The 17,547-nt window shown below is 42.2% G+C and overlaps 1 protein-coding gene across 3 annotated transcripts in view; it reads left to right on the top strand.

The window, feature by feature from the left end:
* UNC13B (unc-13 homolog B) overlaps positions 1 to 17,547 on the top strand; it is a 219,221-nt gene that overhangs the window by 181,474 nt on the left and 20,200 nt on the right. For all 3 annotated transcript variants that reach the window (XM_064439130.1, XM_064439128.1, XM_064439129.1), the window contains 7 exons: positions 319 to 415; positions 1,204 to 1,347; positions 1,485 to 1,562; positions 2,554 to 2,631; positions 9,817 to 9,905; positions 13,049 to 13,201; positions 15,164 to 15,287. In XM_064439130.1, the coding sequence (XP_064295200.1) occupies positions 319 to 415; positions 1,204 to 1,347; positions 1,485 to 1,562; positions 2,554 to 2,631; positions 9,817 to 9,905; positions 13,049 to 13,201; positions 15,164 to 15,287 (763 nt within the window). The remainder of the gene's footprint in view (positions 1 to 318; positions 416 to 1,203; positions 1,348 to 1,484; positions 1,563 to 2,553; positions 2,632 to 9,816; positions 9,906 to 13,048; positions 13,202 to 15,163; positions 15,288 to 17,547) is intronic.

Below are 17,547 nucleotides of genomic sequence, written 5' to 3' on the forward strand. Positions count from 1 at the left end.
AAAAATGGGGAAGGTACGAAGAAATAGGAGGGACCGGGGAGAAAGACAAATCCAACACAAGACCAACAATCTGCAGAGACTGGTCTGGGCTGTGTTCTGCTTGTCCAGCAAAGTGATGGTACAGCCCCTGCTTGCTGGTAGCTTGTGTACAGGGAGGAGTATTCTTGGGAACTTTGGCTGCACACACAGATAAGGGCATTCAGACATCTAACAGTGGCAAGCTTTCACAAGGCTTGCTGAAACATCTGCACTGTCTGAGCCTTGTCAGGGTGCTGTGTTTCTTGCTGTAACTTGCCGTCTTTCCTGTCCCTCCTGCAGCTGGTTTGAGCAGTTTGTGATGCAGTGGCTGGATGAAAATGAAGACGTTTCCCTGGAATTCCTGCATGGTGCCCTGGAGAGAGATAAAAAAGATGGGGTATGTAGGTCACTCTCAGTGGAGGAACTGGCGTTATATCTTTCAGTGCCCAGAACCAAACAACAATACTGTAAATTCAGCTGTCATACAAATGGAGATGCAGCCCTTTTTGCTTTCTAAACAAATAAGAAACTAATTTATTTTAGGACTTCTCTCTACAGGTCACACGGAGCTGTTTAATAGCAAGTTGCATGTCATTCATTTATGTCTGTTCTGTGCTGCCGCTGTTAATCTGTCAGCCAGTGGCTTGGTGCTCTTTCATCCTTCTGTGTTCGTGAGAGGTAATTGAAATATAAGGCACTTTGCATGTACTCAGTCATGCAGCAAGAATGTGACCTTAACCCACTTAATTTGCTGAATATTCCTGATGGAGAACAACAGCCGTCCCATTTGTTCAGTCACTGTTGGTGCTGTAGTCTGTGATGCTAATGTAAGCATTCTCTTTAAGAAAATCTTAAAAAAATAAAAAAAAAGGCTAGTCAGTCTCTTGTTCTTTCCTCATTAACTGACAGGTAAGCCGTGCATTTCATTAAGGGTCTCAGCATCATGCTGCATTTTCTTGGTGCTTGTCGTGTCATACTAGTGAAAGACAATAAACTCAATAACCCAACAGCATTGGCTGTTTGGCTTCTCTGGGCCTTTTGGAGAGCTTTTGATGAATTTTGAGGAAGATGTGGGTTTTGCTACAGTTGTTCTGCCTCCAATATGGCAGATGATGGAGACACCCATGAAATGGGTGTGTTTCAGATCTTTTCCTTTGAGAATGACTCTTTGTAATTCTCTTTTAGTTCCAGCAAACATCTGAGCATGCTCTCTTCTCTTGCTCAGTGGTGGATGTCTTCACCCAACTCAATCAGAGCTTTGAGATCATTAAGAAGCTGGAGTGCCCAGACCCTGTCATTGTTGCTCATTATAACAGGAGGTTTGCTAAGGTAAAACCCTCAACATCCAGCTGTTTGTCCTTCCCTTAGTGGGATGCAAAACAGTATGATTTTTTTTTGTTTTACCTCCTGGAGATCTTCTGCAGTGGTAGAGGACAAGTAACAGTGCACACATCTTGTCTTCACAGACTATTGGGAAAGTGCTGATGCAGTATGCTGACATCCTCTCCAAGAGCTTCCAGTCCTACTGTTCCAAGGAGAAACTGGTGAGTCATGCTAAGTTTCTCTTCTGCCCTGAGGAATCACACAGTTGTCCTGATGAAACCAAGTTTCTTATACTGCACCTCACTGTGTGGTGAAAGATTTTCAGTATTATTTTTACCATAATTCGAATGCTTTTGCGGATTGAACTCTGGCTTGGCTATAAAATAAATCTAGGTCCAGAAGATGATCTGCAGTGCTTTGCAGCTGTCAGGTCCCCTTGGAATTAACTTCCACTCTACCTGTCTGGGTTGTGTGTCACAGAGGTGATTAAAAGAAAAATGGGCGCAGATTTCTCTGTAGATCTGGTACATAGCAGCACTCTTGGTTTACTATTGTCTCCATCTAATTATCTTGCTGTTTAATCCTGAATTCAATAAAATTCTGTGTATGGAATAAAACAGGACCTTACATTTTTGAACCCTGGGTCTGTCCCAGGCTGATTTTGCTATCTCCCACACCTGTACTGGGGATGTAACTGTAGGCAAGAGTCTATTGCACAAGATGCCTTTGACTGTTGCCCTCAGGCTTGGCCTGGCAGCACCCAGATGTGTCTCTAAATGCAGCCTTGGCTAGCAGTTCCCCTTCTGATCTGGGATGTACACAGTTCACAATAGTACACTGCAGCTTTCAGCAGCTGAAGGTGACACAGCTTGGACTCTTGCAGGACACGGCAGGAGCTGCAGAGAGTTGGGCCTTGTCCGGACACTGATTTCTTGTCAGCTTGTTCTCTGTGATAAAGCTGAGGAGGAAAATAAAACAGCAGAGATCTCCCCAATCTGGGGTTTCTGAAACTGGCCATCCCATTTCAAGCTGAAGAAGAAGATGACTTATATTTTTTAGGTTTGACTGCTGAAATCTGTGCATGCCCTACCTCCTGTTGGACTCTCAGATCTGGTGGTACTTGGGGAAGGGTGTTGAGGCACAAGACTGTACCACTGGTGAAAATGTGTTGGCATCCTGAGCAGTAACAGACATCTGCTTTTGTCCCTTCAGCCCTGCATCCTGATGAATAACATCCAACAGCTTAGGGTGCAGCTGGAGAAGATGTTTGAAGCCATGGGTGGTAAAGAGGTAAGAACACTAAAAGACTGACTATTACTCATTCCTACTGCACTGTTACTAGGTTATTTGCATCATGCTGGTACTTGCAGACTGCAGTCATAAGGAGAGCCCTGTGACACCTGGCACTATAAGAAATGTGAGGGGTCATCCATGCCTGAAGGCTTTTCAACAAAATTTATCATAAGATGCAGGAGTGAGTGTTTCAAGGCAGAATAGCATGGAGGAGGAAAGAGAAGGATAGGTACTCTGTGCATGTGGGCTGAATGTGGGGATGGATGCTGGTTTCACAGCACTGAAGACAGGCAGTTAAGTCTGAGAACTGGTGACATCAAGTCATATTATGTGGTATATAAATGTGGGACAGTACCGTTGGCATTAAATGTACAATATCTAATATATTGCAGACCACATATTGCAGGCATGCAAATAAGAGTTCTGTACTCATGCTTTGTTGGATGCTCAGCTATGTCCATGAATATAAATATCTTAGTTTTCATTCTTTGTTCTGAGATGGCCATTTTTATGGAAATAAGGTTTTCTTCCCCAGGATCACTGTGTCTATTCTGATATAATCCGTGTATCTGGTTTTTTCTCTTGTTTTTTTCATTGCTTTTCAAGATTCAAGAAGATGAAGAAAAGCCTGCTGATACAGATGTTAGGAAAAAATATTTTCAAAGCCTAAGTGCATTCTCTTTGGTTGTGTTGTGGTAGAATCTGTGCTATGACCTGTATGCCAAAACAAAAGTCAGCTTTGCTGATGGGCACCTCAGTTTTGCCTGTAGTGCTGTTTCAAATCTTTCTTGTGTTCAGTGGCAGAGTTCTATGAAGTGGCAGAAATCTCACCAAATATATTTACCCCATGAGCCAAGGAAAACTGCTGTCATTTTTTTCATGTGATCTCAACAATCCTAATTTCTAAGCGCTTCATCAAGAACTAGAATTATATGTTTCCAGCTGTAATAGCAGCGGTACCTAAATGCTCATTTTTCAGGAAAAAAAGAAACTTGTGATGGTTTGTGAAGTGGTTTATAAAGTTTTAATCCATGTGCACTTAATTTCCATTACGGAATCAATTTGCCACCTTTTTTCCATAGTGGTGGCCATTAAGTGGGGTTTCCCCATATTTCAAATTGAAAATACACCTGCAAATTGAAAATACCCCCTGATAGTGTGTGAAATAGGGGGAGGAAGAAAAAGTGTTTATTAAGACTGTGGGCTACTTTTCCTGGCCTAGACCTCTTCTCTGCATTCTGCCCTTCAAAACCTTCCCCAGGAGGTATAGGTAAAGTAGAACAGAGGTGGTGAATCCACTGTTTCCTGTGGAATCAAAATAAAAAAGAGAGAGAGAGGAACCCAGACTGTGAGCAATAAAATACATGGGAAGAAACCAGGCAACCATGCTAGGAAGCTGGTTTCTGGAAATTATTTTTTTCTTTTCAAATGCTGCTTGTCTACTTCATTAGGCTGCTGCTGACCACCAGAAATAAGTCGTGTTGTATTAGGTGCCTGCATTATTTGCTGTCCCCAGGAGTTTCCCTCTTGGTGACTGTGTAGTACCTTGCTTCTTGACTTGAAACTTGCCAGGTCTTCTGTTTTGCTAGAGTTAACAAGGTCTTGTCCTAGTCTGAGTAGTCCTTTTTTTCTGACGTAGATTGAGCCTGGCTAGTGAGTAACAATTGGTGAGACAACAGCTTTGAAAGTAGAATGTGTAGACCATCATGCTCCTGGAAATGCATCTATGGGTTTTATCCTCTCCTTCAGAAATGGCAGTTCTTACTTCCTGTAACAAATTTGATTTATATTCATCTATACATCACACAATAGTCTGCACAAACATAAGCATTGTCCTGACTTCTCTATTGAAAAAGGAACTGCTTCCTTGGGGGAGTAAGAAAGTAGGATGGTGATATGTCCTGGTCATCTTGAATAGCTCACTTCTTTGTGTTCTCAAAGATGTTTTTGAGAACTGGGTACCAAATATGCCATTGTTCCTGTGGCAGGTATGTTAGACGTACCATGTGCGAAGGCAGAACTTGGGGATTGGTTTCAGGTACTGTGTACTTGTGGCTTCATCTGCATCTGATTTGCAGATCCATCTCCATCTACAGCTGTAGCACTGCACAACTCTGGAAAGCTTTGAAATACTGCTGCTACCTAGCGCTCTTTGCCAGTGCATCCAAAACACACTCCTGTGGATATCCATATCACTTACTCCCTTTTGCAGCAAGGGAAATGAAGGGACAGGGCTCATCCATAGTCACCCTGGAGTGTAATGGCGTAACATGGAACAGAAGTGCTTGCCCAGTACTATTTCTTGAGATTGGTCTCCTTGATATAGTGCCTTCCTTTATGTTTCCCCACCCCAGAAGAGGAGTGGTAACTTTGCACTCTCTTCCCATATTCTTTTTCCAACTGTAGTACTCAGAAGGCACAAAACAGGGTTTGTGAACATTACTAGTCAGAAACAATAAGGACAGCAGCAGAGCATTAGCGAGCTCTGTGTGGAAGGATTCTCTTGGGTCTGTGCTTGAAATCTCAAGGCATATATACGTGTATACACACAGACACACACACACAGAGAAAGTAGTATCTTAAATGATTTTTAGGATTTATAATTAATATTTTTCTTTCCCTTCTGAGCTGTGTTGATCTCATGGGATCAAAACAGCTTCACTGTGGCTCAATAGCATTCTCAGATGTTCCTGAAGCATGTTTTGGAAAGGCAGTGTTTATGGAGTGGCAGGTAGCATTAAAAGCATAATGAACAGTGGAATCTGGGAGCATGTCCTGCACAGAAATTGGGTACACAAATACCTTTTGATACCTTTGATTCCTCTGAATCATCTCCAATACACTCGTGGAATGGAGATTGTAATTTAGCTCTGTGCTAAAGTGGCCTATATGGATTCATTGCTAGTGTTTGCCTGAACTTGGTCCCATTTATTTAATTATTCATACATTATCTAATGAAACCTAATGTGACCTGCATTTTCCACCCACCTCTGCAGTTTTCCTGCAGACTTCAGCCTGCTCAGTGCACTGTCCCTGACACCAGAATAAACCTTTCTCATTTTGCTTGAGAGATGGCTTTCTGCAGTCCATTATTTTGCTTAGCTTTTCATGAGTTATGAACTCACAGCACTGACATTAAAAGGTGCTGTACGACATTGCACAGTGCTGAAGCCTAAATGTCCTGTGGAAGCCTAGTTTAAAACATTTCTGTAGTTTTTTTTTTCCAAAGTTAAGCATGCAGGATGAGTATCAGGGACAAGCACTGCCTGGGAAGCCAAGGAATTAGCTGCTGAGTAGCAGCAGATTGTCATCATACAATTTTCATGCCTTCGGTTTCAAGCTAATCTGTACAGTTAATGCTTCAGGAAGCACTCCTCTTACTGCTCAGCCAGGGTTAGGCCACGTTTTAATTCCTGAGTTAGCCAGCTGAATAACAAAGTGCAGGACAACTTAGAAACAGCCAAGACTCGATAGGAATGTTCTCAAAGGATTTGTGGTATCTACTGACTGCTCCTTTTTTGCATCCCATGTGCCATAGCTAAGGCCACCCTAGTTTTTGAGAAGCCGGCAGCTGTTTGGATTCAGCACTCCAGGGTTCTTACTCTTGAATCCTATAGGAAAGTGGGAGATGCATGAAAATTCAGTGCAACCAAGACACTAAAGGGAGGTTGGATCTGTTGAGCTCCCTGCCTCATGGTCACCTCTGCAGAGGGGAGCTCCTGGGTGCTGGTGGACGGAGACAGAACAAAAATCAGCAACTTCAAGCTGGAGCCAGATGAACTCTCTAACTTGCATAAAGCTAAAATAGGATAGCAGAGCAAAATTCTTTAGCTGCTGCTATGTCAGATCAGATGTGATGATTTCAGATATTCTCTGGCTTTAAGGTGTGAATTGATTAACATCTTCAACCTTCTAGAAGGCAAGAGGTATCTGTTTCTTCAGCTGCAGAGGGGCCTTCCAGTTCTGGTTGCTCACGCTTCACCAGTGCGTGTAGAAACCAAAGAAGAGCTACTGACACGTCTTGGGAAACTTGGAAGCCCTTCACAGCAAATTCTTATACTCATGGGTTCCATTTCATCCATGAGAGAAGCAGAAGATCAACCTAAACTGAAGTTCATAACACTATTCTGTAAATGCCACCATTCAGATTAGCAGAGAACTTGAGGTTCCAGCCTTGGCCATGCTTGGATCAGACTTCAAGGACCGGATTCTCTGAAGTGCCAAGTCCAAATTTTTGCAGGAAATTCAAAGGGCCCTGCTTTCTTCCCTGAAATGTAAATATAGGATTACCTTTTCCCTCTTTGTGTGCACCCCAGTTTTCTGCATTGCACATTTAGTCTCAAACACAGAGCTACAGCCATGCCAGCCACTGTTTCCACTGGAATTGGAGCATTTGCTCAGAGAGCAGAAGCCACCGTGCTGTGGGTACTTTACCTGTTTTTTGCACAGAGAACTTTTCATTAGCTTTCTTCCTCTGAATCATCTCAGATACACCCACAGAATGGACGTCATAAGCCTGCTGAGCTCCAGCTTCTGATAGCAATGGTCTGAATGTGACATATGGCAGTGACCCAGCTTCCTAATACTGCTTTCTGCTTTACTCTACCAGGCAGATTTATCATGCAGTCCAAGTAGCATTTCCTGCTGTCAGTGATAGCTGATGTCCTTAGAATTCATTGGCTGAGCAGCAAAAGGAAAATGTATGCCGTTTCATTTGAGCACTGTTATCAGCGCTTCACCATATTGGCAAAGAACAGTTCCCAGTTACACCACATGCTATAGGGACTCTGTAACTGACATGTAATTTATATACATGAAACAGCAGTACACACCTACAGACACCTTCATAATGAACTTAAATCACATTTAGGTAGTTCCCCAAAATTTGCTTTCAAGCCAAAGCGTGCCAATGCCTAAGCATTAATGATCAGTAATGTACTATGTGGACTCCTCCTTCCATAGTAGCAGTTGCTCAGGAGACAACAGCCTTTCTAGGATGACAGAGGACTTGGTGGATGATGAACCAGAGTGCTTACCACCAGGGCTTTGCTTCCTGAGGGTAAAGCTGGACACCTCAAAGTTAAATCTGGGCAGCTGGTTGCACCCAGAGAGCTGTGAGGTAATGTTCTGGAGGAGAGTGAGTTCCTCACCACAGATAATGGAGCTCGCCCCACAGGAAAGCATTGCTCCAGCTGTCACTTCTTGCAGCGCAGGGCTGTCGGTCAGCCTTTCTTCTGGTCCTGAGGAGATCAGTTTGCAGTCAACAAGTACAATAGCAAGGAGAAGCTTAGAGGTAGTTGGTGAGCTCTCCATGTCACCTCACAGTGAAACAAGTCATTAATTGGATGGTTCGTGAACCAGGGCGAGTTGTTGATCCTGACCTCAAACGTCATCTAGACCATGCATCTGGTAGTTCATAAAGAAGTAGAAGTAAATAGTGTGGAAAAGCAGTTACTTGAAATGTTTTGATCAATCATGAACTGGTCCTACCTCAAATCTACCAGAAATGGCCAAAATTAGAGGACTGTTCGATGCCATTAATTGTAGATAGCAAACCAGTCAGCTTGTGACTCATTGCCCCTTTAAACAGTAGGAGAAGGGAAAGATTAATTTAGGGGGCAAGACAAACCACCACCAACAGATGCTGGTTTTGTTTTGTTACCTACAAGCTTGGCTAGAATGACTGCTGATTGGCATGACATGAGCTTCCTTCTGCCTTTGTGGAGGCAGTTATAAAGGTAATAGGAATATAAATTCACTTTAATAAAGGAAAAATAATCAGAGCTTGCAATGCCTGGTGTTATAAGGCTTAAGTAATCATAATTTGATTGGATTTTAAAAATTATTTTTTAAATTCTGATCCAGAAGTTTCATTAGCACAGGTTCAAATGCCTAATAGAGTCAGTTTTCTGTGCCAGCTTACAACAGGAAAATTGAACGGATCAGATTCCAAATCCCCTAAGGGTTGGCTTTCTGTGACAGATGCTGAGGAATATGAAGAGGCCTTCAGCACTGAATATAGAGGTGGGAACTCCTGTCATTGTCAAATCCTGTATAGCTGCATTATTGGATATACCATTAAAATCTAAACTCGTTTTTAACTGCTATAATGGCATCTGGCTCATTACATTTCTAGACACTCTGCCTTGGAGGTAAGGGCTGAATCTCTGAATGCCAAATACAAAAACCTTCCAGAAATGTTTGCTTTACAAGTAGCTTGCCTGCCTGCATACAAGGCAAGTCTGTTTTACAAGGTACTTTTTCAGAGCAAATTATCCCAAAGCATTCATCATGTGGTGGTATGTATACACAAAGGTAGATTGCTCAAAGGTGGCTATTTCGAGGCTGGAGGGATGACTACAGCTGGAACACAGGGCACTGTTGAATTTACAAACAAGTGGCTTCGGACTAGTAATAACAGAGCAAGCACTTCATTACAGAATGTGCCACGGTGTCAGCAGTGTCCATACAGTGCTCAGGGCACTTTGTTTGTTTGTTTTGTGAAGTCTCCTCTGAACAGTCATATACAAAAAGCTATCTGGTTCCATGTGAGAGTAGAGCTACTTGTGCTCAATCCCCATAGCTGAGATTATGCTGTCCAAAAGTGATCAGTGCACAACAGTTCCTGCCATGATATTGTGGCCAGATTTTCAAAGTAGCTGGGGTCCAGTCTCCTGAGAGCAGTGGCTGGGCCAATCTTCAGTTTGCACGCTGACAGCAGGGTAGAAGGTGAAATAGCATCTTTCAAGACTGTGTATGGAGAAATGCACAAGTAAATAACATCCAGTCTGAAAAGCCCTGTCTCTTCTAGGCTTAGAGGAGTGAAGTGACCCATGAGCCCAATGCAATGCACAGTGCTTGACGATTTCTCAGCCTGCTTACTCTGTCGGCCACAGGGAGTTTGCATTCACTTTCTTTCTCAACTTCACAAATATCAGGAAGGGTATCAGAGGGTACTGGAGCCTGGGGAAACCATTTGCTGTGGTTTAGGCAAATACTTGTTGATGATTTCACAGCTTCTGTAACAACAGCAGGCAGAGGAGGAGGGCATCCTAGCTGGCAGAGTCCAGTGGTGATAGTACACCTGCTTATCAAGAGTAGCCTCAACAGTGAAGAGCAGCACTGTGAAGGACAGAGACTGCATTCTGGGTTCAACCTAAGTGATCTTTTTTTCATCCACAGTTGGATGCAGAAGCAAGTGACCATCTCAAAGAGCTCCAGGTGAAGCTGAACAATGTTTTGGATGAGCTGAGTGCAGTGTTTGGTAACAGGTGAGTATAACAAGGCCCCTGTCCTTGAACCATTCCTTTCTTTTGCGTAATTCCATTCGGTCAGGTTAAGAACATAAAACAAACTCGTGTCAACTGCATTATATTTTTATTTTGGTCATAAATTCAGGGTCTTTCAAATACTGAGACTATCTAAAGAAGTGAGAAATGTGTTTAAGGTCTCTCTTTCTGTATTGCTCTGCTTAGAAATGTAACGTGGAGATCTCTCAATTGTGAAATGTATTTGAATTACATAGAGTGATTTTTTTCTGTAAGTAGTGCTGGTCAGCAACAGAATTGCCTGCTCCCTTATTGCTCGGAAAGCAGTTTCCAGCTCAGTGTTTATGAAAAAAAACATTCTTATTTAAACGTTCTGCTCTAAATATATGAAACAGTTGACTGATTTCTGATTGTTAAATGAATATTGGAATGGAAACAGGTTTAGAATTTGAGATTGACTTGTTCTAATGTTGCAATGAATGGGGTTTTCTAATGTTTTAAGGGGAGGAGCTCTTTAAAGTATCACCAGATTAGTTGATGGCAATCAAGTCTTATTGCAAATCATGTTACCATTTACCTCAGGATAAAAATGTGCTCAACTTCATAATAATTTTGTAGTGAGCCATAAAAGATGTCAATTAAGCAAAATCTAGAAATACAGCGTTCCCAACTGATCTTCAAAACCAACCACTCCTCATGATAAACCCCATTCATTTCATGTTCTGCTTTATAACAAGATTAATGCAGGCGTGAACTGTAGTATAGCTGAAACATGGGCAGGGGGAATAAAGCAAATTGTACCAGCTTGGCCTCCTACAGTCTACAGATTTGCAGTACTTATGACCAAAAAATCACGGTGGGATTTATCAGCGACCTTTTGGATTTCAGCACACAGAGCTAAGTGAGGAGATAAGTGAGGAGCTCCCACTGCCAGTAATGGATGCTGTAGCAAGAAATGGAGAAAGAAACTGTAACTGAATTGAATCGATAAGGTTCATAATTAGATAGAGGATGATGAGAAATCATAATTAGGGGGTGAATTTTGTTATCTGAAACCTGTCTCCATGGTGTCACTGCTACAAGACAATTAGGGTACAATCTTGACACTTGCAAATATGATTTAAAGAAATAATTCAGTATCAGCATACATACCAGGGAGGGTTTTAGAGAGATGTGCCGGCAAGAGATTTAGCCAGTCAGATGGCTCAAATGCTTTGCTCATTCCTTAACAGTAACAGGGAATGAAAAGCAGAGCTGTAGTTCACTGTATAAGCAGGACCTTCTAAAGGATGTAAATGTGGAAGGTAAGACAGAAGTCCACAGTATTCTGTGTCGAGTCTGTAAGCAGTTGCTCCTATAACACTGTGCGCACCTGGTGCTGCAGATCTTTTCTTCGTCTGTGTGGGATCATTGCACCTGCTGGGAAAGCAGCATACATCCAGAGAGCCTCATCACCTTTGTGCTGAGAGAGGGTTATGTCTGGACACAGAAGCTTTTTCTGCTTTAGGTGATATCACAGAGAAAAGGAACCCTGAAAGGGTTTATACTTCATGCAAGGCTAGCTGCTGTTTTGTTCTTGGAGGCTGTAGGAGTGATGGAGGGAATTCCTGTGGGGATTAGGGAGCAGAAGGCCCTGTCTGACAGCATGGGTAAGGTTGTCTTTTAATGTGATGCTGCTAAGGGCTCCTGTTAAGCTGTACATCTACATGAGCTTCACTTTCAGGTGAACCTGTTGCCACAGTAACTGATTTATAATTTTTCATCATTGGTGACAATTTTGCCTCACATTAATTTTTATCTTAAAGGGATGCCGTTATTTTTCATCCTCTGGCTGCAGATGTACAGCATCTTGAAGCAGCATCCCACAATTGCTGTAGTATTTGGGAGAACTGTGGGGTGAGATAGCCTGTAACAGAGCAGGGACTGTCAGCAGTATGGGAAATACTTGGTACTATTTTATTTGATGTGACTATGCCTCTGGTTAAGCTGTCATTGTAGCCACAACAGGCTGCTGCAAGCCACTCTCCCAGAAATGGGGAAAGCAGAAGTGGAGGCTGCGTGGAGAGAGACTTCTGGAATGGCTCCAGTGAAAGGCAGGTTAGAAGTGAGCAGAGGGACTGTGAGGCTGGAGGTGGCAGTGCAGGAGAGGAAAGAGGTGATGGCGTGGAGAAGGAAGATGAGTGCCACAGGGCAGAGGGGTTGTATGCTAGCACCCAACTCATAGACGTCCTAGGTGGCTCACACAGCAGAAGTTCAGGCCACTTATGCATATATAAAGCTGACTTCCAAGCCAGTGTTCCTGCTCTTAAATCTTTACCCTAGCTCCTAGCACTGACTTCTCTTCCTGGTTTCAAATCTCTGTGCTCTGGATACCTAAATGTCACTTGCAGTGCCTATTGTTAGAAACTGTACTTTTACATGCCAAAGTATTTTCCTTTATTCACTGAATTGATATGTTGACAGCTCTGCTGATCTATTTGTCATTTTTAACCACTGTATTATTTCATTTTAGACTTTCTCTTAGCAGTAGAAGATGGAGAAGTAACTGTGCTTTAATGGCTTGCATGTCACTTCATTACAGTGATGCTGGTCATTTCACAACTGAGCCCCACATCCCATTTTGACATTTTGATATAGCAAGGACTGTATGGCAGTGGAATGTTTTCAGTTCGTGCCTGCCTTCAGGCTGTCTATTATTTTAAAGACTTAGCCTATGATGGTTTGTAACCAAATTACTGCCAGTGGATTCCTGGACGCTCAGAGTTGTGCATGCATCATGCCATTGCTCCATGCTGTATCCCACTCTCTGTTGTGTAACACCCTGTGTAGAAAGCAAAGATACAGCAGGGTGCTTTGAGCTAATAACAAGTGTTTCTTGAAATCAGGAAAGGATCATTTGTTTTTGCAATGTGAATGAACAAACTCCTCTCAAGTGAGATTGTGTCTTGTGTTCAGAGGTGGTACGCTGTCTGTGGATGATTTGCACACAGGACTGGATAGCATGCCCGTTAGTAACAAATACAGTAAGGAAATGAGCAGAAAATCTTGGGTGCATGGTTTGTGGACTTGTAATATTTTACCTTATGTATTGGAGCTGAGATCTCTGCCACTGATAATCTTGGTTTTGCTTCTCTTCTATCTGTCAGTTTTCAGAGTCGTATTGATGAGTGTGTCAAGCAAATGTCTGATATCCTCTGTCAAGTGAAAGGGACAGGAAATGTTGCTGCTAATGCCAGAAACACAGTTGCACAAGATGCAGATAATGTCCTGAGGCCATTGATGGATTTCCTGGATGGAAAGTAAGTGAGTCTTCAAATATATGTTACATGCACAGTGCATCAGATTGGGAACAGGGTGGGGAAGGAAAAATAGCTCCATGTCCTTGGGTTGTTCTTGAGATGTTCAGCCTCCAAATTCCCAGGAAGAATTGATGGGTTTTCTTCCCATATCTGCCTCTCTCTTCTAGCCATGGATCACCTCTTCAGCCTTCATTCAGTGCCAGAGCACACTCTCAGTTCTCCTTTATCACTCTGGCAGCTAGAGCAATCAGCAAAACGCGCTGCTGATCAAGTAGTGGGAAAGACTGTTATTCTAAATTTACTAGCTGCGGTTTTTTCCCTATACAAATTGTACTGCATCCAATTAGCAAACATATTGCAAACCATGCTTACATACTTGATACGTATACTACTCAGTATCCCAGCCGTGTTAAGTGTGTGTGTTATAGTCATACCTGGTGCTGTTCTGACTAGAAAACAAACTTCTGAACTATGTGATGTACATAAGCTTGATCCATTGCTTTAATTAACTTTTGCCATGAACTCCATGCAGCATGAGTCAGTGGTGCAGGATCTTTTTGCGGCTAACTGCACATAATTCTCATCAGCTAAGCCTTGATCTACAAAGAGAAATAGTTTTAAACCATTGTAGAAGTTAAACTTCTTGCTGATGCACAGCAGTTCCTTACTTTGAAAGGGGTGGCCAGCAATTTTCATAACAAATGCTGTGAGACATGTGAAGCTTTACAAGTTTAAAATATAGTTTCTTTTGTTGCTCTTTGTATTGATTGTCCCTTCTTTCTTTTGGGTCACCATGCAGTAAGTGACTCTGCAGCAATCATTACATCTAGGAGCCCTCTCATTTGCACAGTTTCCATGCATGCCTTCATGAATCCTGAGAAGGCACCTTCCATTGTATGACTGGTAACTTGGTATGCTATGGGCTTTTCGTCTAGCTGTGCAGCACATCATTTTGATTATGATAATCCCAGCCTGGATTATTTTCTTTCCTTCTTTACAGGAGGAGAGTCTTTTTCAATGCTACCCACATTAGTCTTGTCCCTGGTCAGTTTTGTTCATTTACTGTCTGTGGGAAGAAGGGAAACCTGGGAGAAGATGTTGCACTATGTAGAAGAGTCAGCTATCACCTGTCCACTGCTGCTGGCTGCAGACTTCCTGTTTTCTAGTGTTCCCAGTGTGATCAGTAAATGCCAAAGTCCAGCAATAATTTCAAAGAAGAATCTAATGTTTCTTGGCCTTTTTAATTGCCTGTACAATAATAAAGGAGGAATAAATAGGGAGATAAAGCAGAACTTCTTTATGTAAAAGGGAATAAACATATGGCAGGTGACTGGTGGTGAATGCAATTGCAACAAAATACAGAGGAGTCCAAGAAATTCTTCAAGGTGTGGTCATAGAGATGGAAGATTTAGAGACTTCAGCAGCTATCAGAAGCTGTGCAGGAACTTCTGCATAACAGTCTGGGAAGTACCAATTTCAACTGATATGAATTCATATCAAATTCAACAAAATCATACTGAATGTCAATTCAACAAAAATAATTATAATAACCCCTTGAAGCTTAAAACTATTATTCTGTATTTGTAATTTTTTCCTATATGCCCTGTAAACCCCATACATCAGGAAGTATCTTCTTAAAGGGAACCAGTTCAATGGTACCTGCTTTTATTTGGACTATTCCCAACCACTGTAACTTAGTGATACCTTCTGTAATCCCCAGGTCAATAAATAGAAATGGTTGAGATCAGAAATGTCAATAATCCATTTTGGCCACACATCTTTAGTGCTAGAAGTCCAAGGGTGAAGACAGGCTGTAGTTTATGAAAAGGGAAGAATTTTACTTTTAAAGCAATCATTATGACAAACTGCTTTGGATGTGGCACTGATTCTTCCATACACGTCTCCTTTGTCCTTGCAAATTGAATTCTTTGAACTTACTCAGTTCTTGCTCTCTTCCTGCAGCCTGACACTGTTTGCAACTGTGTGTGAAAAGACAGTGTTGAAACGGGTGCTGAAGGAGCTCTGGAGGGTTGTAATGAATACCATGGAGAAGCTGATTGTGCTGCCTCCTCTTACAGACCATACGGTAAAATATTTTCTCCTTCCTGACTCATAGCAGAAAGTGTTGCCATTGCCTATGTAACTCAGCTCCTTGACCTAATGAGTCATCTGTCCAGGTAAATTTGTCTGCATGTAGCCTGCTTGTGGATGGAAAGATATGTCCGTAACCTAGCAAAGTAAGAGAGCAGCTCTATTTATAGTGGGGTTGCAAGATACAGAGCACACTCAGATGAAAAAAACAATTAAAAATCCATGATCCAAAAGGAGTTGCCATCAAGTATGTGAGATTACACTGATTGCAGTCCTTTAAAGAAAGCTGTGTATTTGGGATTGTAAGGCAGTTAGTGTTGTCTCGATGGCATTAGATCAACACCTGCAAAAACCTTCATCTAATTGTTGTCATCTGTTAGTCAGGTGTCTCTCAGTATAGATGTGATTAATTTGGGCTTGCTTATTAATGACAACACAACCCCTGTTTTACCCCTCAGACGGCTTTAACATCAGTTTGGACTGGCATTATCTCTATCTCTTTGATGTTGAGGAGTTGGAAGCATGTCCAGATAGTTTGTCTTCAAAGGCAATCTTTTATATAATTGTTCAGCTGCGTGGATGTGCTAGATGAATGTGTGTCATGAATGCAGTGATGTTTTTAACAATGGAACGTTAACCTCTTCCCTAGTTTTGAGAAACCAGAGAAACTGATTAAATGTCAGTCACGAATGCCCAGCTGCTCTGGGGGATGACACTCAGTTGGAGGCTGTGTGAAGTTTGGGCTATAACCTTGTTATTTGGAGATGATCCAGAACTCCTTTTCATCTCTGTGTTGGAATAAACGTGCGGTCTGTGGCTAATTTATTTTGATTCTTTTTTTTTTCCCCCAGTAGTAAGCAGAACAATAGTGGTCTTTACTATTCAGCAGTTGCCTACATATTTTGAGTGGACTTCTTGGGTTGCAATGCCTAGAGAAGTGACGCAAACCTGCATCTTGCAGTAGGTGTTTCTTGCTCTGAGAGGGAAGGCCTTTGCCTCTGGCCTTGATGATGACAACTTTGAACAAAACTGCTGAGACGCAATGTGCTGTCATACCTACTAAGCATAAAATTAGCATGAGGTTTAAATTCGCTAAAGACTGGTTGCTCTGAGCTCTGATTTGGAGTAATCGCTTCTGCTTGCCTTTTTAATTTATAAAGGAGAAGAAACCTATGTAAATTTAAGAAGATGAAATTTCTTTCCTTCTATTGAATTGCTTTAAAAAGGAGTCTTTGGGGACAGGTGCTAAAATCAGCATGTAAGACAGCATTAACGTGACCCCTTTCAGAATAGAAGCAGTGAAATCAAGGGCCTCAGAGAGGGCCAGGGGGAGCTGCTTGGGCTTTATACTTGCTAGTTTTGAATTTTAAAGACAGAGTAGGAGAGTGATTCAGTGCTTGTATCATGAAGAAGGCAATAACTGTGATGAGCCAATTTTTCGAACCTGCAGGATGTTCCTATAAGTCACTTTGAGGTTTTTTTCACAAATAGTTTCTTGTTGGCATCACTTCAGTTTCAAATTAAGAAGCTCTTTTTGTGTAATGAAGCACATCCTCAGTTTTCTGAGATAATGCAAAATGTTCATAGCTGGATTTTTAGCTGTCTAATCAATTGTATCATAGCTAGGAGGCTGAACTCATCCAAACTGGAAAAGAGTCACTGTTTCAGAAAGGCGGTTCTGAACAATGCAGTGATTAAAATGGCCTTGTCTGCAGTCCTTGAGCAGGGAGCCTATGACAAGGCTAGACTGGCCACGGGGGCAAAGACCTGCTTCCACTATGCCCTGGGACATAGTGATTTATTCTGTCACCGTCAGATTTTCATCATCCTAGTAATGAAGGCTGGCAAGGCAAGGCAAGGCAAAACTCAGGGTTGGTAGTGTGGGCAGAAGTAGCACTTTCTCTTTGCTATTCCACTTCTCTGCCATGCAACTCTTACCTAATTTTCCTTTCTATTAAAAGAAAGCATCAGACTCAGAAATAGCTCCAGGCACTGTAACTCTCTGTCCTCCCTGCCCTCAGCAATAGAAAGCCCTAGTGCTGTCTCTTCATGTTTAAAGGACCATTGGATGAGGGTTTCCCTTCCAAAACCTCTCTGCAGCCCTTAAAGAACCAGGGGATCTTCATGGTAGGAAAGGGTCCCTTTTATAGAATATTTTCTCTCCTTTCTGTAAAATTACTAGAGGGTTCAAAAGTGTTTCTGATGGTGGTCAAGGAAAGGATGCTCACGTAGACGGTTCTGGACATGCTGCAGTG

This window comes from Phalacrocorax carbo, chromosome Z (assembly GCF_963921805.1).
Source record: "Phalacrocorax carbo chromosome Z, bPhaCar2.1, whole genome shotgun sequence".
Taxonomy (NCBI): Eukaryota; Metazoa; Chordata; class Aves; order Suliformes; family Phalacrocoracidae; genus Phalacrocorax; species Phalacrocorax carbo.